Genomic DNA, 25852 nt, shown 5'->3' with positions numbered 1-25852 from the left:
CACCCCCACCTGCCATTTATCCCTCTATTCATATACACTCTTCATTTATTATGCTCTTATTTGCTTTTTCTGACTGGAATCCCATTTTTAGTTCCATTGGCAGGAACAGTCAAGAGGCTCTTGGAAGTTGTACTCCACGACTGTGGCGTTGCGAGAGCAGTACAGCGTAACGGAGCGGGTTTGTAGTCCACTCTCGCGACAGCACTTACAGAACCGGGCGTGACTGTTGATGTTAAAGTTGAATATGGTGGCAGACGGACATTTCCCATCACAAGAATAGACTGTTACCTATGAGAGGAGGGAGGCAGCATGATGCCAGGGGGAATAATAGCACAATACCTGTGGGTGTTTTTTTCTTTCTTTTTTTTTTTTTTTTTCAAAAAAACAATGTTTGTAATTTCATTTCAGGCAGTTCAGCCTGACATTTTATGTCAGCGTGTCTCTCTGCCCTCACCGGTGCATTGCTCCTGCAGTCATCTTTTCTGATGGTTGTTCGAATGGCCACGCGTTTACATGTCTTACCATCTTCTTTACCTGCACACATGTTCGCACAGAGGTAAAATGCACACACAGAGTAACACTCAGGAGCAACTCCAGACATCCATCATATAAACACACTGCAAACACCACATACCTTTTAACAGAAGAAAACATGAGGATCCAAGTTCACACATGCACTGGCAACACACACACACACACACGCACTTATACACACACTGGTAAACATGTGTTCACACACAAACACACCCTTTAATCAATTTACCAAGGAGATCTGCCACTCACACAAACCTGAAAGGCCTATTGAGCAGGGCTCTTTGTTGCCCAGCAGTAGGAGCTTGCTTTGATGGACAGTTGGGTGACGGGAGGGCACAGTTCTCACAGCAGAGATCCGGCTCTCCTATTGGCTACTAACCTAAACTTAACCTTACTTTTAAGCCAATCAAAGCTGGTCAAAAGGATTTGGTGTAAGGATGGAATGTATGAAAAGAATAGATGATCTCCAGTATTTTCGTAATGGATTACTGTGTAAAACTGGAGCTTATTTTGTCTCAGAAGTGGCATTAAAGCTTTGTTTTGCTCAGATGTTTAACACTGCATATTGTCTGACGGATGGTTGCACACTGGAGATATATGCAAGGTTACATGTTATTCTTGTTATACTGTGTTTTTGGGGGTTAATCAGGGAGAGGAAGAAACAAGACACAAAAACACAAAAATAGACTCTCACCGCACACATTCGCACAGAGCCTGAAAGTGCAACTGAATGAGTCACTGTGTGTCAGGATGCCAAAGAATCATGCAGTGGGAAAAGTGCAAGGTGGTGGTACCTGTGTCACAGTTAGTACTACCAGTGGGGGTTACGGGATTAACGGTAAATGGTAAAACACCCACTCCAGAACCTGGGAGCATCGTCAGGACCGCAGCCGTCCGGTTCAAAGAACGTCATGAGAACACACACAAGGTTACGTTTGGTTCAGAAGGCACAGTTGAGAGTCACACACAAACACACAAAAGAATCGGTGCAGCTGGCATGCACATGGTTTTCACTTGTTTTTTGGGTCACTCCAGGCAGCCAGCCAGCCAAAGAACTCAGCCATTTGATGTATTACAAAGAGAAGCTCAGCAGGGCCGCCAAACTCTAACCCCCGAAACATCTCATTGGTAAAACGGTCACCCTGGAACACCCTGATTAGCCAGACTTCAAGGTCACTGCTAAAGCAGGCAAGCAGGCGAGGCTGCAATGCTGAATTCCCAGGGAAACAAAACGTCACCACTGCACATTTATTAAAAGTTTAATCTACACAACTTGGACATTTCTTCTCTTATTCTGTCAAGCAGACATGAAGAACAGCTCACAGGTCATCCTCTTGAAAGCACTAGCTCAGGTAGTGATGTGTTCACTTAGTAATGACAAATAAATGTTGAGTGGAACTATAATATTCCATCATTCTATTTAATTTTTCACTAAGCATTTCTTCTGCCTGAGCTGTCCTGGCTCCTCTGTATGCCAACAGAAGATATAGGGACAAACCGGGAAAGACAGGGATTGTGGGAAATGTAGTGATCGGCCAACAACAGGTTTAATCTCCACCCTCTACAACCATTCAGCCAACAAGCCCCTCCACTGCCAGACAACAAGGCGCTCACCCCTTCGCGTGACAGCTCAAAGCATTACCAGAAGCACCTAATAAATCTGGAGACTCACATGTCCTGCAGCAACCATCCACATAGCTCTGAACTACACCACCATTCTGCGGGAAGAGAACAGTTAGAGAAAATAAACTTAATGGTAAACAATATTCAAACAACTCCAAAATATTCAGGCAAGCACAATAGCATAGTAATTATTAAAAAGAATGGTTTAACCTTACGATCACATACAGTACATTCAGAGGTCCTGACCTGAAGACACTCTGTGTCATTGAAAGGAGGGCAAACCACCCCAGAGGCGAGAATCACCGCTCCCACTGCTGTCTCCATGCAGTCGTAACGTGTACAGTTCTCCACCCAGGAACTCCCTGCCTGCACACACGATCAGAATCAGTCCCACTCTGAAAGGGGAGCACTGAGCGCAGGTGGATGTGTTTCGTTCTTACAGCGAAAAGGTCTGCTGTCCCGTTTTCGTTGGTGAAAGTACAGGAGACATTTTTGCAGGAACCGCAGCACACCTGAGGGTCCGTGGACGGCACGTACACCTGGTGCTGAAGAGATGAGGCGAATGCAGAAATTAACGACGTGTACGAGATGCAGATGCAAAGAGGATTGGATGAAGCATGGTATAAAAGTTACAGCTGAAGACATTAAATCAGAAAATATGCTTCTCACACTGACTGTGATCTGTCAAAATGTATTAAATATGTTGGATACATACTGGTCCACATCTCTGGGAGCAGTTGACAGAGGAAATTTCCATGGCATAGAAGCCAGAGTCTGGATCCCTGTGATGCAGGCAGTGGACAGTGTAACACAGCTCTCCTTCAAGGTACTGAACCAGAGACTGACCTGGGCCCAGCACTGTTACCCCTTGGAACAGACACACCTCTGCCTTCTCTACACACACACACACACACATACACAACAAAACATGTTGGAACAAAAGGATAAATAATTTATTTATTATACTGTAAGAGACATTAATTTTCTCATTTTAAATATGAATGGGCCCTGTGAATAAAAATAATGAAGCAATAAATGAAGCAGTGTCTATTGTCACAGTGTTGACAAGTGTGTGTCTGTGAGCTTTCGTTCTTTTGTTACACATACGGCATGCATGCTGAGGACACCCACAGTTGGTGCTGCTGTCTGGAATCTCGACCAGCACCTCTCCCTGAGAGAAAACAGAGTGCTGAATTAACTGAATTTGCTTCACTTCTTCCTTCCGTATAGCAAAAACCTGATTACACAGTGACTTGTGATGCAGCTTTTTGCTGACTTACCACCTGACAGATGGGGTGAGAGCTGTCCTCGCATTGGCATTCTGGGAATAAAATGGAGAAAGTTAAAAAGAGAGATGGTTTGAAGTTTATGCAAGTACGTGACAGGCATAACAATTTCTGGGATTATTCCAGTCGTCAACTCAACACACACGGTAGAAACAAATAGGATGTATGTGTGTGAGTGTACCGCAGTGGTGCTGTGGGCAGCAAAGCCCTGGGACAGTAGTTTGAACCAAAGAGAGACCAGGTGCACAGCTTACAGATGACTCAGGGCACAGGTTGACATCACACACTGTAACACATGGAAGGAAAGTATAAATGTGACTTTGAAGACACAAAAACACACATGCACACAGTGTCACACACACGGACACACTTACCACAATGATACTGAGGACAGCAGCTGTTACTGTTGTTAAGATCCAAAGCCAGAATTTCTCCATGTGAACACGTTGGAATTGGTTCAATACATGACTCACAGACTACTCAGACAGATAACACAAACAATATATTCAGTTTTGTTGCTGTATTTGAGGGAATTGTCAAGGATGAAGACACGGGAGATGGCTAACCTCACACCACAGACTTCTGATTTAATTTTAAGAGACTGGCCTGTGAAACAGCAACAAAAAACTCACCACACAGGTAGGAGTAGCAGCAGGGTTTTTCCCCCCTGACCTCCACTAGGAACTGATCTTCCCTGCAGCTGGGAGCAGACACAGGAGGGCATGCCATGGGGTCACACTCTGAGAAAGACCAGTCACAGCAAAGTGTTAAGTGAAAGTAAAAGTTCAGGTAAAATATCACAAACATAGGTTACAAGATGTCTAAGAACACTGGAGAAAAGAGAGGAGAAATTAAAGGTTGTTCCCACCACATCTGTACTCTGGACAGCAGGACAGAGCGCTGTAACCAATCACAAGCCTGTTTCCATTATCACAAGGTGGAGCTTCACTGTCACAGATGGTCATGTTGCACTCTGACAATTGGTAAAGGAGAAAAAAAGATGGCCAGTAAAATATCATTTCACTGGTTTTTTCACTGGTATTTGATATTTGGTCTCTGAAATTAGAAGTATTTGGGTATGCTGGTTAGCAACAGCAATGGTGGATCCTCATCACCAATATAACACTACTGTAAAGGGTCGGTTCTAAGGCAGAATGAAGGGAAAAGATTAAACCATCATCTCTAGACTGCAATCTCCAGAGGTTCGTGTTTGGGTCAGACACTTTGCTTGGCAAAGACGAATTTCATTTCCAAGCTCACCGCAGATCTTCTTTGGGCAGCAGGCTCCTTCCTCCACTACATCCAGCACATACTCTCCCTCCCTCTCACACAGTGGTGTAGGAACAGAGCTGCAGTCTGGCTCGACAGCCACCACAGAGCCATTCTCCATGCACTTGTACAGGCAGCAGCTGCGAGCAGAGCCATTCCACACCTCGCCCGGGGCCCGCGGGTTTCCCTCATTATCTGTGCACACTGGATACATCAGACCCAAGTAAATACACTGATGCTACAGCTGTATGTCAGTCTGGGAGTAATACACAGTAACACATAGCCCAAATCTTATTCAGACTCTCTTGTAGATTTCGTGTAGATTTCATCGCAAAGGCAGGTAATTACTCTGTCACTCACCACAGCGATCCTCAGTTACACAGTAAGGGGAGTCAGCACGGTGCAGGATGGTTCCACTACGGCACACACACTCCTCTCTGATGAAGGAGCAGGTGGTCTCCTCGTAGTACTCTCTGTTTAGACAGGTGCGGCTGGTGCAGGTGCTTACACATGGCTGATACTCCTTTCCAGGGGGACACCGCAATGCTACAGGATGGCAGGCATTTAACAATGCGAGAGCAAATGAGAAACATGACTGAGTACATCTACGTGCATGTGTGTCTTTTCTTTGTCTCCTTACGGCAGAAGTTGTGTCGTCTCCAGCTGATGCACACTTGATGTGTGTAGCAGACTGCCACATACGCTGCCAGAAAGTCACACTGGTGATCCTTGTAGTGCAGGTCCCCCGCCCACATGATGTCGCAGAACTGCTCCGGAGTGACCTACAAACAGGCAACCAAGCCAAAATCATGTCAGGCTTCAACAGATGATTATTTTAAATATCAATTAATCTGTTAACTTTTTTTTAGCTCACACAATTACAATTTCCCACAATGCTGTCATTAAATATCTTGTTGTATCTGACCGGCACTTCAAATTCCCCAAAAAAAACCCACAATGGCATAAAATAGAGACAATGTCTAAATCCTCACATTTGAAAAGCTGGACCCAGAGAACGTTTCCATTTGTTCTTGATAAATGATTTTAAATTCATTGATTCATCTATGAATGAATCCATCTTTTCTGAATTGAAGTCACGGCACAATAACTAAACACATGTTTTAAGATCAAGCTTGTAAAAGGCTCTGTGAATACTACAGCTACCTTGCTGTGACACGGTGTGAAGGCTCTCTGGCGAAGCATGGAGAGGCAGATGGAGCAGTCCCCGGTGGTGCAGTTGTCCCCAACCCTGCGCATGTGTTCGGTTTCATCTGTGGTATGGACTCTCCAAGCCTGCAGGAAGAGCATCATGTCCCCCACCTCTCTGACCACTGTGCCATTGGGCAGCTTCAGGTCATCCTCTGGGTTCCCGTCACAGCAACCTGACACAACAGACAGACAGCTATTTGGTGTGCATGTGTATGTGTTACTGCTGCTGACAGTGAGCAACATAAATGTAGAATCAGATGTGTTTGAAACTGTCTAATTCAACCAAATGGCTCCCAACATCTCAAATTGTCATTTCCCATAATGAGTCAAGTCAAAGTGATGTCTGCTGTTTAGACACTAAGCCTTTAGGCGCTGATAGCTGGCACTTAGATAAATGGGGCTGGTGCTGATGCAGTCCAACAGGTGTTTATGTGCATGTGTGTGAGTGTGTTTGTGTGTATTACAGCTGCAACTACTTGTCGATTAACAGATTATCTGATCAAAAACACAGTTTTCATAATTGATTAATCATTTTTCAAGCAAAAATATCCAACATTTGCTGGTACCAGCTTCTTAAATCTTTACTAAAGTCTTTTGGGTTTTGGACTGTTGTAATTAATTGTGAAAAAGACTGGCAGATTAATCCACAATAAAAACAATAGTTAGCCACAGCCCTAGTTTGTATAGACTCACCACACAGGCCTCGCGTGGGCACAGACGCATTATAGGGGGTGATGTACTGCAACACAGCAATGCCAGTGCTGTGATACCACTGTATGCTGATTCCGCCAGGGGTGTGGATCAGGTACATACTGCCTGTGTCTTCCACATAAAGAGAGTGACGGGAGAATGGAAGTCTAGCAGGTCTGTAGTTGACCGTCACCTGGAGACAGACGGACACACACAAGAAACAAGTCATCTGCGTAGGACAAGCTAAACCCTCTGCAGTGAATTAGGTAAAGAGATTCACCTTACGATCCAGTCGGTTGATAATAATTCTGTAAGAGGCTGTAGTAATGTTCAGCTTCTTAAAACACAAACCAGATGTTCCACCTGCCGGACTCTGTAAGGGAGGGAAATTATAAAACGCAACGATAAGAGATAATATTTAGTGAATCAATAATAGCTTTTGATAATGATGCAGACATAATTGTGGGAATGATAATGATGAGAAAAGATTGTACTCACGGTTCGTCTGATGGAGTTTACACTCTACAAAAAAGAGAAAACATTTCACAAAATAAACATTTGTTTTTAGATTTCTCATGAAACACATTTGTATGTTACCTGGCTAGTTGGACATTTCTCCACAGTGCCAATAATAGTCTCTCTGGGCAGGTTAACCAGGATGTAGGAGCCATTATCATACAAGGCCACGTTGTTGCCATCAAATGTGATAACACGCAGGTCTGACATCACAGTGCAGCGACCTGGAAGAAGCAAACTGTATCAGTAACATCAAGCACAGATCATCCCAGTAAATGATGGATTCTAATAACCAGGCCTGCCTGTTACTGAAAGAAAACTGGATTTTGGAACAACTGAACATACAGGGACACTGCCACTGTGGACAGCAGGCGTCTGTGTTGATGAGGATGGGCAGGCCCAGCAGACTGCACTGGGGCTGGGTGGTGTTGAAACGACAGTGCAGAGAGGAGTTGTGAAGCAGCAGCTCTCCATTGAAACAGATCAGCTCAGCGCATTCATCGATACGGTAGGAGTATGGAGGCTGTGGAGACAAAGACAAACATTTTGTATGTTTACATGTCACGACATTGGCGCTTCTATTTTGTAACTTTAAAGCTGTTTTTCGTGCCTAGATAGTGCCTAACTGTAAGCATAGAAACAGACTGATTATGCACATATCAGTAAAACACATATTGATAGTTTAATGTTTTAGAATGTAATTTCTATAATTAATATATTAATTAATATTATTAATATCACACTAATAAGACACTTCACCTATTCTTTTTCAAATATGAGTAATCACAATGTTGGGGAAATTCACTTTATCACAACATTGGGGAAAAAGTCTACAGACACTTGAAACCACTGTAAATTCATCCATTCATGTAAGTAATCAATTACACAGTAGACTTAGCCTAACTTTCCCAATTAATCAAGTCAGCACACTTTTACCTTCAAGGTGTTTGGGTGCATGCTTAGAACAGTATGTTGTGGCTGTGTACTGAATTTTAAATACAGCAGCAACACTTACAATGCAGGGAGAAGTGGGCAAGAGGAAAGGATGTGTGGTTGATGCTTCCTCTGTGACAGGAACGGTGTCAGGGCTGGTGATTATTTCAATGGTTACTGGCTCACTAGTGGGCTCGATGGTTGTAGGAAGTTCTTCAGTTGTTGTCACAACTGTTGAGGTGTCTGTGGTGGTGGTAGAATCCGGTGAAGGTTGAAGAATGGTTGTTGTTTCAGTGGTGGTTTCAGGGAGTGAAGTGGTGGAGGTCGTGGCAGTTGTGACATCTGTAGAGAGTGGTGGCCGTGTAGAGGGGGAGGTTGGAGAAGATGGGGTTGAAGTTGTTGATGTTGGAGATGTTGTGGCAATGGTGGGGGTGGTGGGAGTTGGGAGCAAGGTGGTGGAAGGAAAAATAGCCGGTGATGAAGGAGAGGGAGACGAGGGGACTGTAGCCTCAGTGGACAGAATGGATGGTGTTGCGGTGGTGACTGTTGAAGTGACCCCTGTGCTTACTGTAGTTTGAGTGGGGGTCATTTCAGTTGTGCTGACAGTGGTCATCGCTGGTGGGCTTGAGGGAATGAGAGTGGTTGAAACAACAGTGGTAAGTGGAGTGGTGACACGCTCGGTGGCTGATGTTGTACTGGGAGTAGTAGGAGTGGTAGTGGTTGTTGTAGGCCTGACAGTGGTGGAGGAGGTAGTCGTCGCTCTGGTGGTGGCTGGGGTGGTTGTGGTTGTAGAGGTACTGGTAGTAGTAGTTGTGGTTGAAGGCCTTGTGGTAATAGTCATAGTGCTTGTTGTTGTTGTTGTTGTTGAAGTTGTTGGTGGTGCTGTGGTGGTTCTGTTGGACCGTGTCACATATGCAAATGGTGTTGGAGTTGGGGGAAGGGAAACACCTAGTCGATAATATAAATATGATATAAACAATGTAATATTAATAAGTACACGTTTATTCGATGAAAAATACAGAAAAGTAAATAAGATACATATAGCACGAGAAAACCCTAACTTATTAATGGCATTAAAGACAAAACATCAATCCGTTGTACGCACAGTCCTCTGTGTAGACGCATCTTCTGGTGACTTCATCAAGGACCATGTTCTTGGGACAACGTGGGAAGCATCCCTCGACACTGCAACATACAGAAACTATTTCAGCACCTGAATTATGCATAGATTATTTTAGCTGTGAAATGAGTGCTTTTGATGAGCCAAGCCTCTTACGGAGGCAGGAACTGGCAGCGTGTTGCATCTGGGTCGCTGCAAGTGTGGACACAAGGACTGGCACAGGCTTGGTAGCGCCACTCACACATCATACGGTATGGTATCACAAAACTGCTTTCTACCAGAGGAGAGGAAAAACACCTGATTAGTTAGTTTTTTATGTAAATGCGTGTGTGTGTTGGATACATGCTTGTGTTTCCGAACCCTCCAGTTTGAAGCTGCTGCTGCCTTTGAAGCCGTCTGAGCTGTCATATCTCTGAGCTCGTGCAGCAGTGCGTGTCAGTGTCAGAAAGATTCCAGGATGGCCGACAAGCTCGAAAGAGGTGTGACCTGGCAGAAAGAGCCCCTGGTGCTGAATAAAGGTTGCCCTTCGACTAAAGTCGGCCCCTCGACTCCAACGCTCCATCTGAAGACTGCTGTGCCCTGACACGACAAGGAAATAGTTTGGTCTTTCTGCAGACTCCAAAGACACCACTCGGACACCTGGGAAAAGAGGCGAATAAGAGTTAATTTGCTCATAAAAAGAGAGAGTAGTAGCATGTAACCGTGTTTATATGGATGCTCACGTGATGTTCTGTCCTTCTGCAGGCCTGCTGTGATCATGAAGTTGAACAGTAGACCTGGAGCAGGCAACTTCCCTGTTCTCTCTCTCACCAGAGGAAAAACTGAGCTGCTGGTGCGATTCACTCCAAACATAGTGTCATTAAAAACAGCACTCACCAAGGAAAATGGGCCATCACCGAGCTCTTTGGGGAGGTGAAAGATAGAGAGAGGAAATCAGAGTGTAAGGTTGGGAAATGACAGTCAACAAAACAGCTCTCTGTGAATGACTACCTATCACTCATACATACCTTGATTATAGTACTCACAGTCATAGGCTGAAAGAGAGCAGTTCAAAAGTTACAAAGCATTTCAGATCTGAGGTAACATGTAACTGAGATTCAAAAAGAAAGCAGAATACAGGCAGACTAAGGCTGTGCAATACAAACAATATTTCATATTCCAGTGGGTCGTTTCATATGCAGGTAACATACAGATCGCAACATAGCACATTTTCTTTATACTTTATATGAAATGACCAGTCTTAAAATCATCACGTCATTTCATCATTTTATCTTATTAGATATTTGTATGAAATTTTGTCATAACTAGTTTGTGAATTCTCGGATACATCCAGGTAGATGTTTGTGCCAAAGACATTTTCACAAAGCGTTCTTGAAATATAATGAGAATGGAATGGACAGATATACAGACAGACGTACGTACAAACAGACGAACTGACAACCCGCAAACTTAATGCCTCCAGCCAATGATGCATAAAAATACTTTTCTAAAAAGTGTGAGATAAGATCGTTTTTCTATTGTTCTCTATCATCTCACAGCCTGACAGAGTAGAACAACATACTATGAGCGTGTGTGTGTGTGTGTGTGTACTCACGACAGACAGAGGGTGATCTCCAGTGTATTGTGACTCCCTGTTGACAACATTTGTGTGCATATGCAGCGATGGACGTACAGAGACACTCACAGTCTCCCCCACGGTTACAATTGCAAGTGTCTGTGAGGCAGTTCCTATAGAACCAGGCCACATCCACCTGGAGGGCACACACAAAATGTTTACATGGTCTCTCTCTCTCTCTCTCTCTCTCACACACACACACACACACACAAACAAACAATCATAAAGTGAACCAGGCCAAATCTCGCTGGGGGAAACTAGGAGAGGTCATGTGTAGAGGGTGAGTAGTTTTCAATAATTCAAACAGGGAAGGAGTGATGAGATATCAGGACAAAGGAATGTGGGTCAACCTCTGGTGCAGAAGGGATCAGATTAGCTCTATGACAGACAGACAAAATGCATCAGCGATGAGTTGGTCTGTCCAAAGGCAAGGTTGACTGGGCCACTGGTTTTCGACACTGGCAGCAGTAACGTGCAAGTACAACAGCTTTCATCTCAGGAGAACTTTAATTTGTATTATCAACAATTTAGCTGTGATAAACTTAAATATTGATTAGGTATTGTGCTGCATCCTGAGCGGATCAGCAGCCTTGTAAATTAAATATCATGTTACTGAAAAGGTATTCTGGAGTAGTGCAGATAAACAATCCAACAATCAAAAATCTGTTTTAATAAAATCTGTGAAATGTAAGTGGAACACAGAGTGTTGTGTTTTTGCTGGCAAGGACGCATCACAGGGTCACAGAAATCACACAGTTGTATCTCAAGAAACCTTAGCTTTAGGAGTGTACGGAGCTGGATTCTCTATGACCTCGGATGGTTGCTTTTCTCTCCACGCAGAATATGGAGATCATTTGGTTAACTTCACTGGTGTTATTAAATCTTTCTTACTCAATTTTTGTTTTAAAAAGAAATCTGAACAGCTAGTGTATCTAGTCAAAACTCTAACCATGACCTTTTAGATTAAATCTTCATGAGAACTACTACTCTTTGGATTTATTTTATACTTTTACTCAGAGCAATACAACCATATGAATATAACCTAAATTTCCTTGCTGTCCCATGAAAAAAACATATCTCCAAAATTTGTTGTTTCCAGGAGCATTTTTTTACTATGCGCTCCAACGACGTGCGGTTCTCATTTTTATGTCCCACCAAACTTGATTGCAGGCTATTCTGTATCGCCACTTAACGCATTATGCTAACAAAAGCTTTTGGTTCGCATTTATATTCAAATCAATATAAATCATCAGAAAATAGTAATCTGATATTGACATGCACACTTCAGTTTGACTGATGGTCGTATAAATACCCAACACATCAGTTGCTAAGGAGGAATGCGGACATGCCGTACAATGAAAAATGTCAAAAACGTAAAGAGTGGAGATACGTTTTTTCATCGGACAGCGACGACTTGCAAGAATCACGCAGGTACATCCAATTTATCAAATAAACTGAAGTGTCTTTTATACAGTGCGCAAAGAAATAAATTGTAAAAAGCTGGATCTGTACAGTTATCTTTCTGACGCTCAGGACGAACAAGTACAAGGCCATATTTTTCTTCCATTACATTCCCTTTCATGTCCGTTTCCCACTGAGAAAAGACTAAAGCTCAAATCAGTGGTAACAGAGCCCTTATTTTAGAGGAGAATTACTACCAAACAACAGAACAGACAGTAATAATTAGATTGTTCATTGTGTTTATCTTTATGGAAAGTATTAACTATTTGCACATTATTAATTAAGTCTGCTAAGTGAAGCAGGTGTCGCAGTGTTATGTTTGTCTTCAGACTTAATGCAGTGGCCACTTAGCATGTATACAAATAGCTCCCTCTGCTGGCCACATACAGAAACACTATACTGTAATAAAACATTTTCTGTAGGTGTGCGTCTGTGTGCCTGTCCGTGCATGTGTGCGCCCCTGCATCTGGTGTGGCATTTGGTCTCTGAAGAACAGTATTCACTGGGATGAGTTCAGAGTTGTTCCCATAACCCCTCACTGACCTGTGGCCCCCACTTGCATGCAAGATAACCTTTCTATAGCTGTATTCGCTCTGTAGGGATGTTTGTGTGTGTGTGTCACTTCAATGACACTCACCACATTGTGACAGGGTGCAAAGACATCGCTGTAGAGAAGAGCACACTCCCTCTTGGCATACGGCTGTCTGCCTAAGTCCCCTTCACATGGTCGCTCGACTACGTAGTCACTTTCACACTGAAACACACAAAACACACACACAGGAGATGATCAAGTGTCTGATTACTCTTAAATATCACAGTGGACTCAAGGGAGGGAAGCACACATAAACTACAGGAGCAACAGTGAGCTGGAAAGGAGTGAAAGGATGAGTGAGTGGGAGATAGACAAAGACAGAAAGAGGAAAGGAAGAATTAATGGAGGACAGGAGCTAAGCTGACTCATACCTCTCCTAGGGCCCAGCTGTCTCCAAAGGTCTGTGCATTATTGACTTCCATGTGGCTGGAGGTGGTCATATCGTTCACTGTCACACTGTCAAAATTTCCACATAGTCCACTGAGAAGGCCCTGGAGGGAAAAAGCAGACACAGAGTCATGTTATCAGATTCTATATCTCTTTCATTTACAAAATGTATTCCTAGTCCAACCTTCCACTGAGGTCCAGCTCTGATGTGTACAGTGGTTTTGCGGTCCCAGAGGATGGTCAGGTCCTGATTAGAGAAGTGGACCACAGTGTAGTAGCCTGCTTTCCAAAGCTCAAACTCTGACCCTCGACCTACAACAGTGGATGGGCTCTAACACAGGAAAAACAAAGTACACTGGTATTAGTAGGAACAACTTGATGTGTTTAATTTTTCTTTTTTTTTAAAAAAGAAAGAGACACAATTATGCAGCTTGACTGATAAAGAGAAGGGCAATGAATGTGTGTCCACTGTCCATACAGGGTTGCCAGAGTTGTCGGTGAAGTAGATCTTGGTAAGTCCCACGTGAATGACCAGTATTTTCATGCACACAATGCCGCTCTCATAGCAGTCCTTGTTTTGAGCAACAATGGACACCTCGGTTTCTCCAGCACTCTGGTGAGACAGGAAGACAAAATGTTAACTCTTGTGAGTGAAGTAAGTCCTGTCAGACACTTTCATCTCTGTCCTATAAAGACAACAATATTTCCAGTGGTTTGTTCACAACCCCCCCCCCCCCCCCCCCCCCCCCCCCCCCCCACAAAAAAAAATACAAAAGCAACAACAGCCAGAAATGCAATATCTGGTTGTCACATGGCAGATTCAAACTTGAAATATGACTCTACCTGTTCAGGAAACAGTGGTTTTTTTTGGATACATGAGGGGTGACAAGAAGAGGAAGGAACTCTAGGTTCTAAAACTAGCGCTGACCTGCTTCCCCATTCTTTTCAGGTCTGATTGGTGGCCCGCAGTCTGTTGAGCCTGAGTTGGAAGGCCTGTTCTGCTAATTCTAATTCTATATCCCTGGGAGCGCAGGAGCACTGGGGTTTGAAGTGAACACTGGTCTCTTTGTGTTGCTACAGCTTTGCACAACGTCTGCTAACATTACCACAGTGCACACCCACCAGAACACACACACCAGATCACTGACACACACACACACACACCTTAATCTGCTCTAATTAAAAAACACTCTCTCTTCCAAGATTAGAAATTAACTTGGATCTTCTTTCCAAGATCGAAATCAGTCTTAGCCAGGAAATGCTGAGGATGCTCCTCCTTTGCTCCTCCAGCGCTCTCTCTCTCTCTCTCTCTCTCGCGCTCTGACGCCACCCAATTCACATTTCAGTGCCCAGACTGAATCCATACACCAGCTACTTCATCTAACACCTTTATTTGTATATGTACACCAGAACTTACTATCAGAGATCCACACACATCTACTCACTTTAAGCAAATAGACTTGACAGTCAGAGTGGTAGTCATACTCAAGGCCATCAAAGGTGTGGTAGTGTCTGTCACTGTAGACTGTACACACAGCTGGACAGGGTGAGTAGCTGCAGTTGAAAAAGCCTCGGTGGCACACACTGTGGAGATGAACAGTTGGATGCACATGAGAACAGTAAAGAAATCAGGTAGAATCACAAAACTATTCATTTTATTTTGTTTTAAACTATTTTATGATCAAAGAGACAGATTGTTAGAAATAGGCTGTAACTATACATGGCAAAGAATACCTGCTAAATGCAGTAAAACATTAAAATAGAAAGGGGCAGGACAGTAAAGGTGTGTACCATCTGTAACATGGTGTTTCCACTGTTTCTCCAGGCAGGTATTCAAGGCCCAGCCAGACACAGGGGCAGTTCTCCGGGTAATAACACTGCCCATGGTGCAGGACCAGCCTTCATAGATAAAGCACAGCTCAAATAGGACATAAGGAGCATGCAGAGACCTGACCACAAATTCATATTGCAGTAAGTCAGTTTCCCTTTTTTGTGAGTAGTAAACATATACACATAACATGGAGGGTGGATGTCGGCAAGGGCAAGAAGGGGGGGGGGGGGGGGGGGGGCGGGGGGGTTCAGCATACCTGTGGTTTTGTCCATTCATTACAGATGTCTACTGACTAACATTCTAGCTTCCGGGTAGCCACCGATTTCAGCTGTCTTCATGACAGTATGAAAATCTTAGAAATGCATAGATCAAAATAACTCTTTACAGAATCTGCAGGTAGATTCTTACACCATCATGGAACTACAAGAGTGCATTCAGTTAAGTCCATATCTCTGTCAAGTGTGTGGAAGGTATGTCAGATGTGGCATAAAGGGGAAAAAATAAGGAATTTCCAAAATACTGTGAAAAAAAACCAAAACTGTGAATCACTACTACCCCAAGAGGCCCTTGAGCATACAGTCATAAATGTGCACAAGGAATGTGCATCTTACTAGGTCCAGCAGTATACAAGATTAGCTGTGAATATAAACCCACAAAACCCAATGCATGATTACCTCTAGGCTCAATGTGGAGATAATTAGCAAAGAGAAGTGACTCAATGGAAATCACAGGAAAAAAAAAAGCATAGGATGTTTCGCCATGTGGACTTTTTAAAACGCAAAAACAACAACAATATTGGAAGGCAGAAGGTTTTTCAAGGTTAAGGTTATTTTACCCAGGAGGGCAGACACAGCCAGGGATGCATGGTGTGCTGGGAGGGCAGGTGAGGTTCAACATCAGGTTACGGCAGGTCGGTGCACAGGCCACACCTCCTCTCTGCTCAGTGCAGCTGTGGTACACTTTCCCCTCTGGACATTCACCAACCTCTACGCTGTCTGGCTCTACAGTGTGCACGCATACACACACACACACACACACACACACACAAAAATCAATGCTTCAGTTGCCTAAAACATCAACTGCAACAGCCAGTCATGGGAAACAAGCTACAACCACCAGACATAAGGCTCTTGATTTCAGCAAGAGGGACAGAGCCTGAAACGGCACTTTGTTGTTGGAGCAAACGAGAGCAGGAACTGAAGGGAGGGGGGAGTACGGAGAGGTTACCTTTTTCCTCTGGCACACACTCCATCTTCCCATTTCTGCACAGGCTGATGGAGGAGACAGGAAGAGAGAGAAAATTGGGTGAATGTTTGGGAAAAAGTGTAACGTTATTAAACACAAGGTTAGCTGAAGTGCTCCACGTCTCATTTGACAATCACTCAAGCTTTTATTGCTTTCTCAAATGTATCAGACAGTGTGTATAAGGATGTCACATTGTGTGCAGTTAGGAGGGCAGCCATGGTGAGTTATCACTTTTCAGTGCAGGTCAAGGCCAGCTGTAACTCACCAGGGGCCAGAGGCACTGAAGGTCACCTCCCCTGGCTGTGACACACCACCCATGGAGTAACAGTGACACTGAGACCTGAGAAGAAACTCACAAGATTAACTAATGATGATGCTCTCTATGTATTACTTTATGTATCTCTATGTATGTGGTTCTACCAAACAACGATTAATGATCTTCATTAGGGTGATATATGAGGTGGTGAAGTCTTACAGCTGTACACAGCGCTGACGCACATCGTCATAGTAACTGCTATCTGGACAGCCACACCCCTCTGCGCAGTCGTCAGGGTTACATGTCTCTGTGCCAGACAGAGCACGACAGGACCGCCCGCAAGACGACACACAAGAGCTGTACAGCATGCCTCCAAGACAGACCACTCCTGTGCGCATGCATACACACACAAAGCAACATTTTATATACTGTGCCTGTGAGAAAATTCAATTCTCAGACTCTTAGTACATGTTACTCTATGTGTCCTGTGTGAGTCACGTCAAAGTTCCTTCAGCCTTGTGATGGAGACACAAATATCCAGTCTATACATATGGCACAGTTTCAATCTGTGATCATTTCTGGTTTTACATTTACAAGTATTTTAACACAGTACAGACAAAAACAACCCAAAAGCCAAAGACTGACCACATTCAGAGACTTGTGATCTGAAATCGATGCTGACTCCGTGTTTGGAGCAGAGGTAAGCGTAGTGAGCCAGTGCTGTACACAAACAGCTGCTCCCACAACGACAGGCCTGGTAGCGACACTGCTGCTGGTAGACGTTTGGACTGATGTAGCCATGACAAGGGGCAAACACACTTCCCACGAGCACCTCACACTGGGATGCATAAAATACTGCAACATACAAACACACACACAACCTCATTTAATACATTTGAAATTCTGGTCTGTACAAATTAACATACAATGCAACTAAAGCCTGCACAACTCTCAGAGCCACCTAGGAATCAATACTATTTAGGATGTCAGGAAGTACAGTGCACTCAGTAGAGCAGCTGGCATTTAAATCCATGATGTTTATCCTCCTCATCTAAGGCACCTTGTTTCTTGATTTCAAGCCACCCCTTCAATTTTTATAGAATTAACCCTGGTAAAAGAAATAACAAGTATATCCAAAATAATAAAAAAAAGATGTAGTCATTATTACCATTGTTCTGGTTCATCTCACATGGGTCTACAATGGGCAGGTTGACTGGAGCGACACAAGCAGATGAAACCTTCCAAACGTTGGCATGAAGCTGAGGAGTGCCTTCTATCATCCCTGCTGGAGATCTACACACACAAACATAGTCAGGCAGAGTGATATTCTCACCAATGATCTGTAAGGGGTAAGTTCTTGCTCACAAGAAGTCATCACGTAGATTTCCATTGAAAGTTCCACAGAGGCCCAGAGTCTGTCCACGCCACTGGCTGTCCAGCTGCAGGTAGACCCGCCCTCCACGACCATCATAATGTAACCTCAGACCAATCCCTGTCTTCAGCAGTGTAAACACGGTGGTCAGCTTCTGCACCTCCACTGCATCTATATACCCAGAAACAAGCATCAAAACCAACGGTCAGAGATGATATAAACAGTAAAAGAGAGTAGGTGTAATAATTATTTAATTATATAACAAATAGGAACTATTTCAGTGTGACCTGCATTTGATATATAATCTAAACCTGTGGTATATCAATAGGCTTTTGTGAATCCTACCATCAACATAGGGCAGGACAGGTGCCTGGTTGACACCAATTATCACCTCCCCCTCTCTGGTTAGAGTGATCTGATGACTCACATCTTCATCCAACACCACTGTCACCGACTGAATACACACCTGCTGCTGTGGACACATACCATACACAAGGGCTGGTTACATCTATGTAGAAAGAATACTGCAGAGATTGTGAGTGTGTGGACGTGTGGGCATGTGTTGTGTGTAAGGAGGTAATCATGCACACTACCTCTGCACAGGTTGTGTACTGCACTGTGACTGTGAATCGGCTGCTGCTGCGGCTCTTCGCCAGGACGTACTGACACGCCCCCGGCTGGAGAAACATCCTACCGTCAAATGTCGTCACAAACACATCACCAATCACCGAACACTCAGCTGAGAAGAGAGAAAATGTGTAATAGTCAACCTGAATTCACAGTTGGCCCCTTCAGTAACTAACCGGTCTGAAAACGCAAACTCACCTGTGCAGTTGTTCTCAGTGCAGTTCCACACTCCTCCCGCGCACACACTAAAAACAGAACATGCAGCTTGTTAACAGCACGTTGACACGTTGCTGCACGTGCGGTCAGTTAATACATGTTCACACTCACCAAACGCTACATCCTTGTTGAAGCACGTGTCCCTGCACATATGATGTACCATGGTAAACACAGGGACACTGAGATACAGCGATACAAGTTCCATTTTGTAAGATAAGACCTGATGGAAAGAGGAATGAAAAATTTAAAGTAAGTTCAGAGGTCAATCAACTACACATAATTTGAGAGAAATTAAGAGGATGATTAAATACCATCAGGGCAATAGCAACCATCCAGACAATGTAGGTTGGTTCCCAAGCACTCTTTTTCAAATGTACAGGTGGGCGGACAGCAACTAATACAGTCTCTATAAACAAAACTCTCCTCACAGCCGTCATCTACACAAAAACACACAAAGGTAGATCAAAGAACGTGGGCATGACATAAATGCTGAACTACTATAAATGTACCTGCTTAATGAGACGTTTAACAGATAGATAGATATACTTTATTGATCCCAGGTTGAGAAATTACTTTTTTTTTGTTTTCTTTTTCAAATGGACTGAACTAATTTATTTTTCACTGTGAATGTGGTGTTTGTATGTTAACTTACTACAAGAAGGGAAGCTGTCTCTCCACTCTCTTACTGGATATCCAACATGTGAGCAGGCTCGGGTGTACTCAACCAAGGCTCGACAAAATGTTTCCTCGTCATCGGATCTAAACAAAAACAAAAATAATTGGTTTCTTCTTTGACTAGGTTTACACCAATTAAAAGAGAAAAAAGGGTTAAAGGTTATTTGTATCAATAATCAGTGCATTGTTGTTGTTTTTTTTTTTTTACTTACACACAGAGGTCAGACACACAGCTGGCCACAAAGGGATTTGGGTCAATGTTTTCATGACAGGACAGAAATGGGAAGAAAAGAAGCGCACTGCATTTCTCTATGGCATCCTGCACACATTCACAATAAATACAGTGTGGTATGAACGTAATGCACATAATACAAGAACGGACAGGACAGCAAAATGAGCTCTGCTGCAGTCATTCAATGCACAAGGTCTCTCAGGCTGAAAAGCTCAACATTTTTTCAGCCCAAAGATTTAATCATGAAAAAGACAACTCCACTTGTTTTATTTTCAATCAAGTAGTAAAAATATTCATACAATATGGTGTGATGTGGGGAGCCTATTGTGCCTTATTAAAATGTATCATTTGCAGTGCATGATACATTAACATTTTCAGCCTGAGTGCATGCCAATAATAAGACTGAGCAGACATAATATTTGGATGGTTCTTACGTCCATGTCTGACTCAGACTGGCAAGGCCCATTGAAGTCGAGATCTACTGAGGGACAGGCTCTCTCATGAGGCAAGTCCACCGCCCAGCTGTTAGCAAACAATGCAGGCTCATCTGTCCGAATGCCTAAAACACACAGTCAACACATACACTGTATGTATGGATACCCAGTACACAATCCACAGGAGATAAATGTGCACACACAAAGGATAAAGATTATTACATTAAACATAAAACAGAAGTCTGATAAAAATAGAGTCATCCATCAAGAGGAAGTCTGATTAAATTGGGTGTGAACTGTGTCCATAGCAGCTTTACAGCCAGAGCCTTTCCACTTGTTTACTCTCTTTTTCTGAGCTCATCCTCAGTCTACTGGACTCTGCTCTCCGCTCAAACAAAGTAGGGAACCGCAGTTCATATTACTGGTCATCTGAGGAAGGGTTTGCTTCTTCCAGCCATTCAAACCCCAAATTATCAGTTCTCCACTATCCTTCCAACTCTGGTCTCTCCAGGTCCCACTGCTACTATAATTGCTGAGGATCAGTGCTGAGCGTATAACAATAATAATTGAGGTGAGTGGGTGCTGAGAGAAGGGATAAGAGAATGTGCGGCCGGTCCGGCCGGTCTAACCGCGAGAAGTGGTGAGGTCATCGCCAGCAATGTGGTTGAAGTTCCCACACAGGCCACAGGGGGCACCCTGGTGCTCCTCGCTCATCTTCAGATAGACCCCCGAGCCTCCATCCCAGGCCAGAGAGAAGCCAAACACACTCTTAACCAGCAGGTAATCGGCCAGTCGCTCAATAAACACACCACCGATTGTCTGAGGCAGACTTAACCTGACATTCCAGAGACAAAAGCATCAACAAAGTGAGTAGAAAATGATGATGTACGGTGTGGTCAGTAACTGCATGTTTTTTCACTTTCTGTTCTTACAGCTTTGTATCAAGAAAGTTTTTTCTTGAAGTCCTTCAAAATGACCTGTCTTTTTTTCTTTTTACATCTTTGCACACACAAACGCACACACACACACACACACACACACACACCTGTGGCCTCCCTGGTGGACCTGATATCCAGAGATGTGGATCTCCTCCTCATTTGGGAAGAACAGACTGAGTGCTCTTGGACATGAATACACCTTTTCGTCACAAACTCTGCTGTTGTGGACCTAAAAAGACAAGGAGAACGATGGGGGAGAATAAAAAAAGGGTCGTACAGGGGAAAAGCGTAGAAATTTGTTGTCACAGATTAGAAATTAGCTGGATGTAACTAAAGCTGCCATTCTGAAAACCACAGTCACTTGTCAGGTAATGATGCTTCCACTAATGGCTACAAATGGTTGTTGTGGCGTGTCCCTCTGAATTGCACCAACAAGTGATCTTACCTGAGTGATTTTCAAGCAATTTATGACAGAAAGGATAGATGCAGTTAGCACTTAGAGATGCTAGGAAGAAGGCAAGTTAGCATTATTTGTCAGCTTAAAGGATAAGGCTTGTGATAGCCTACATTTATGTTATTGTCAACAACCGGCATTAAAAAGCACAGAACCAACAATATGTTTTCTTAAAACTTTCTGACTTCCCCAGCTTGCCAGTGGCTATAAGTCACAAGATCATTTGCTGCTCCATTTCCTGCTAAAGGAGCACATTTGCAAAGATGGATCTTAAATACACCGTCAGTTCTTTAAAAGGGCTAAATGATTTCCTAAATCTGCTGGTCAGTGAAGTGGTCATTGTAGAGGTCTATTGCACAGAGGAATAAGTTATATCAGACTTTGGCCAAAAAGGGAATACTTTTTAGTAGGACAGATTTATTCTTAGTTTTTATTGTTAGTCTTTTCATGGGATTTGTAGGCAACACAAATTTAGCGTTATGACCAGACTTATCCCTAAACAAGGTTTGAAAAACTCAGCTGTTCAAAATTAAATTAAATTTAAATGCAACATGAGACGACCAGGAGAACGCTAAAAGTGTCTTCCATTCCCAAATTTCAAGTGCAAAATTATTTAATAGGTCAAGAGGAACATACTGTGCACCAAACACAAATAATTTAAAACTAACTAACTGGTTTACAACCACTGCTAATCGGCATGCAACCTACTGTTACATAATCCTTACAAAACTCCTTTTTGTAGTACTTTGGTTGATTTAATTAGTTAATACTTTTATTTCCTCATGTGGTTTGTGTATTCTTTCAGTGTGACTGACTTTGAGCATAATGTTATTGTAAAAAAAATACAACTACACTGTATACATAAAAGTTAAATACTGCTTAAATACTTCAGTGGGAGATTTTGATCTGTATGCTCTTACCCACACTGTGTACTGTGGTGTAGCTGAGTTGCAGTCCTGGGCCAGAATGTAAGAGCAGGTTCCAGGGAAGTAGAAATAGATTCCATCAAATGTTTCGTAGTGGTGCTGACCCCATGACCTGCAGATGCCGTCTCTGTCCTGGCCCTGGTTAGGTACTGAGAGGAAAAAGGGCAGTTTGTTCAGACAAGATTCTTGAAATAATGAAGTGGATCAGTATTACGTGGTGACAAATTAATTTGGCAGAAATTGACACTTCACTGAACCGAGAGGGAAAGTCATACATCCTTTTATCATGTTTATATCTTTCATCATCTTTTATTTCATTGAACTTATCAGTGAAAAATGAATACCTCGAATTCTAAGAAGCCCTTTGTTTCAGGAATTCCCCATAGCTCGCTATGCCAAGATGGTGCCTAAGACCTTCCCAACAATCTGAGCTGGTGACAGTTAGTCACATCTTCTAATTTTATCCCTCAATGGCTAGTCATGTTAATGAAAATCCGAAATGAAACATTTTGCATTAATTAATTACAAGATACCCATATTTCAGCTGACATATTTCCCAGTCTTATTTAATATTTTCAGAGCATGTGTTCTGAGGCATCAGCACTGATACCCTGATCAAATTTGCATTACAGCTGGGAAGCTTCATCATTTATCTTGAATTAAGCTTTAATTTATTTATTTTTCTGAATAAATCTCGTTCTGGCTTTCACCTTATTTGATTTTGATTAAAAAAAACTTTACTTTTTTTTTTCCTATCTTGTGGTAAGTATTCTATATGAGAATGTCATTTTAAGCCTCAGTTCACTTCCAGGTCCCTCAGGAGCTATATTGTCCTTAACATGTGTCAGCACTTCATTAGTTAGTCGAAATGAAAAATGTCTTTACAGTAATTATGACCTCAGATCTCCTGATATACTGTGTAAGGAGTCCGTTCAGAATATAGAAACCAGAAACTCCATCACTCAGCCCTTACTCTATTACCTTAGTGCAAGTGATTTTATACCTGATGTTGCAGGGGTAGAGTCTATCAGTGTGTTTTTGGGTGAACTGAATGGATGATGGTGCATTTGTACAAAAAAGAGAGAGAGACAGAAAGAGAAAAAGGAATGAGAGATCTGGAGAAGTCTTATAATTACTTGTGGAGGGTATGAAGGAACAGTGATTGATGTTTGCTGAATGATCTGAGAGTCGGACGCTCACACACAAACAATCTCACAATACACACACTTATTCCTGTATGATGAAGTGTGTAACTGTATGCTATCAATTAAAAAGCTGCAAGCCTGCTAACAAGCTAGTCTGTTGCATACCGCGAATAGTGCTTGTCGAATGAGCTTGTGAAGAATATGATAGGAAGACCTGTAGGTGTGTGTGCATTACTCACTGATCTGGCAGCGGTCTCCCAGTGCCTGGAACTGTGCACAGTCACACACACCCCCCTCCTGACACCAGCCACCGTTGAGGCAGCCGCAATATTCTGGGAAAGACATGAACAGACTGAAGTTCACTTATCCCAGTATCTATGATAGTTTTAAGCTTCTATAAATCCTTTTAGGGTCGCATAGCATATTTACCAGAAGAGGCATCTCTGGCTGTGTAGTTGTGTAAAATGCTGCGTGACAGAGTGCCCTCCGAGAGCAGTGGTCTGTATGTCTTGGAAAACAATACACAATAAACACTTAAGAGTAGTTCTTTCAGTAATTCTCGAGCTTTTACAGCATCCGTGACACAGTGCTGTGCCACTGGCTTACCTGCTGCTATAAGTTAAAAGATGCTTCAGATTGAGTGGGAGAAAGTGTAAGTGTCAGTGAGTGTGTCTCATTCTTTACAAAGACAGCTTTGTGCAGTTTAGCGTGTTGTGCGCATGTGGGTGCCCTGACCTCCTCTGGTTCTCTTAGGTGTAGTGTACCAACCTCCTCCCCGAGGAGATCCCGTTTCCTCCGAAGTGCATTAGCCCTTCTGCACACACACAAACATGCACATTAGTGGGAAGAAACAGTCAGAGGGGAGACTTAAGTGCACTTTACACCCTTTGAATTCAGCCTCCAAACTACTCTTTGCTGAACCCTCACACACACACACACACACACACGCACACACTCACACACACATACTCATACAGTGTCTCTGTCACACACTCTAGTGACAGAAACAGAAAGTGCAAATGCAGTCATTAGTTTTACCTTATAAAACTGTGTGACAATCACTGAAAAATCATAGGGACAGTTTTTTTGTACATATTATATTATTATATTATAATATATTTATATTATATATTTATAATATATTATATTTTGGCCACACTATTAATGACAGAGAATCATTTATTTAACTTCTTCCTTTGACTTACCTCTGCAGTCTTCCTTCTGTCCCTGAAAGTCGGCTCTGAGCTCCTAAACACCAAGTTTTAAAGTTAAGATCAGTCAAAATATTTATCAGCTATTGATCTATTCTAAAATGATCTTTATGATGAAGCCAAAGCGAGAGCCAGAGGTGTCCAGTCAGAAACATGTTCACATCAGAGTCAAGTGATGATTTAATTAGATGCAATGTTATGACACAACAATATGCAGTGAGACAAATAAAATGTATGTTTTACAGTATTTATAAAAGCAAATTATCTATGACAGATACTGTAGATAAGCAGAGATTAGGTTACTACAAATTAAAGAATATGTTACTTAATATACGTAACAATTCCTTCTAATAATATAAAGAATCTTCACTACTAGTTCATGTTAATATGTGTGTAACAAACTTTACACCCAAGACTATTTTAAAATTTTGGAAAAACACAGACTCACCCTCAAGTAACAGCAAGTGGGAGACTGAAAACGACATAAGAAGAAATCGTTTCACTGTCCACTTTAAGTTCATCTCAGAGCCCGAAAGGAAGTCTCGCTGAAACGTTAACGGTGCATCTCAATGGTCCCGGGAGGAAAGGGTTTAGGATGTGTGGCAGCACCGGGACGATGCGCGGTCGTACATGTAAAACGTACCTGGTGGCGACAGCCCCTCCGTCCCCCCGCGAGCGGATGACGAGTAGCTTACACCTGTGTGGGCAGGTTAGCCTGCACTGCTCTCTGCCCGTCCAACATTGTCAGCCTGCGGGTGAGCCTGCAGGTCTGTGGCTGCTTCACGGACGTCTTCACCGCTTAAGTTCTTAAGTTTGTAGGTATTAAAAGAGCTGGATGGAGACGTTTTTTTTGACAAGTCAAACTGAGAGAGCAGAATTTAACTCCAGACAGAAACCTCTGAACGGTTTCAACAGATTGAGTTTGATGATCAAAATCTGTAGCAGTTACACAAGTGAAGATTTTTCAGAGATTAATCATCTCTGAACTGGTAATGCATTCCATAGAGGTGGAACATATGGGTGAGGACACACTATGAATTTAATATTGTTTTCAT

At 42.9% G+C, this 25852-nt stretch overlaps 1 protein-coding gene across 2 annotated transcripts; it reads right to left on the bottom strand.

Moving 5' to 3' along the window:
• On the bottom strand, positions 1 to 25609 carry otogl (otogelin-like). Of its 2 annotated transcripts, XM_046395332.1 has the most exons (57): positions 25246 to 25609; positions 24792 to 24834; positions 24355 to 24400; positions 24016 to 24094; positions 23826 to 23918; positions 22436 to 22590; positions 21169 to 21290; positions 20753 to 20958; positions 20124 to 20248; positions 19670 to 19776; positions 19435 to 19541; positions 19094 to 19219; positions 18894 to 19002; positions 18765 to 18811; positions 18533 to 18678; positions 18285 to 18411; positions 17933 to 18110; positions 17736 to 17860; positions 17213 to 17422; positions 16787 to 16955; positions 16577 to 16651; positions 16294 to 16337; positions 15902 to 16067; positions 15027 to 15134; positions 14681 to 14819; positions 13714 to 13848; positions 13420 to 13566; positions 13220 to 13339; positions 12894 to 13010; positions 10775 to 10931; positions 10188 to 10214; positions 9903 to 10082; positions 9541 to 9819; positions 9337 to 9454; positions 9166 to 9245; positions 8143 to 9008; positions 7473 to 7650; positions 7209 to 7351; positions 7110 to 7133; positions 6892 to 6984; positions 6615 to 6804; positions 5877 to 6094; positions 5353 to 5494; positions 5073 to 5258; positions 4704 to 4916; positions 4312 to 4416; positions 4076 to 4183; positions 3818 to 3919; positions 3625 to 3729; positions 3438 to 3478; positions 3265 to 3328; positions 2873 to 3051; positions 2598 to 2702; positions 2404 to 2523; positions 2207 to 2252; positions 455 to 534; positions 1 to 288 (listed from the first exon to the last, which is right to left on the bottom strand). In XM_046395332.1, the coding sequence occupies exons 1-57, from the start codon at positions 25316 to 25318 to the stop codon at positions 88 to 90; spliced, it is 7794 nt and encodes a 2597-aa protein (XP_046251288.1). In that variant the 5' UTR covers positions 25319 to 25609; the 3' UTR covers positions 1 to 87. The 2 variants fall into 2 exon arrangements, with proteins under 2 accessions (XP_046251288.1, XP_046251289.1); XM_046395333.1 differs by lacking the exon at positions 3818 to 3919.
• Between the last annotated feature and the right edge of the window lie 243 nt (positions 25610 to 25852).

The sequence above is a fragment of the Scatophagus argus genome, chromosome 7, assembly GCF_020382885.2.
Source record: "Scatophagus argus isolate fScaArg1 chromosome 7, fScaArg1.pri, whole genome shotgun sequence".
Lineage (NCBI taxonomy): Eukaryota > Metazoa > Chordata > Actinopteri > Scatophagidae > Scatophagus > Scatophagus argus.
This window is presented reverse-complemented; position numbering and strand designations above follow the sequence as displayed.

What these genes read in the sequence shown, in the direction of transcription:
- otogl (XM_046395332.1), bottom strand. Translation starts at nt 25,318, where the DNA reads ATGAACTTAAAGTGGACAGTGAAACGATTTCTTCTTATGTCGTTTTCA. An exon ending in GGGAGACCGCTGCCAGATCA is followed by an intron (nt 22,591 to 23,825) that starts GTGAGTAATGCA and finishes TTTTCCTCTCAG; the next exon opens with TACCTAACCAGGGCCAGGAC. An exon ending in TGACCTCACCACTTCTCGCG is followed by an intron (nt 20,249 to 20,752) that starts GTTAGACCGGCC and finishes TGTGTGTTTTAG; the next exon opens with GCATTCGGACAGATGAGCCT.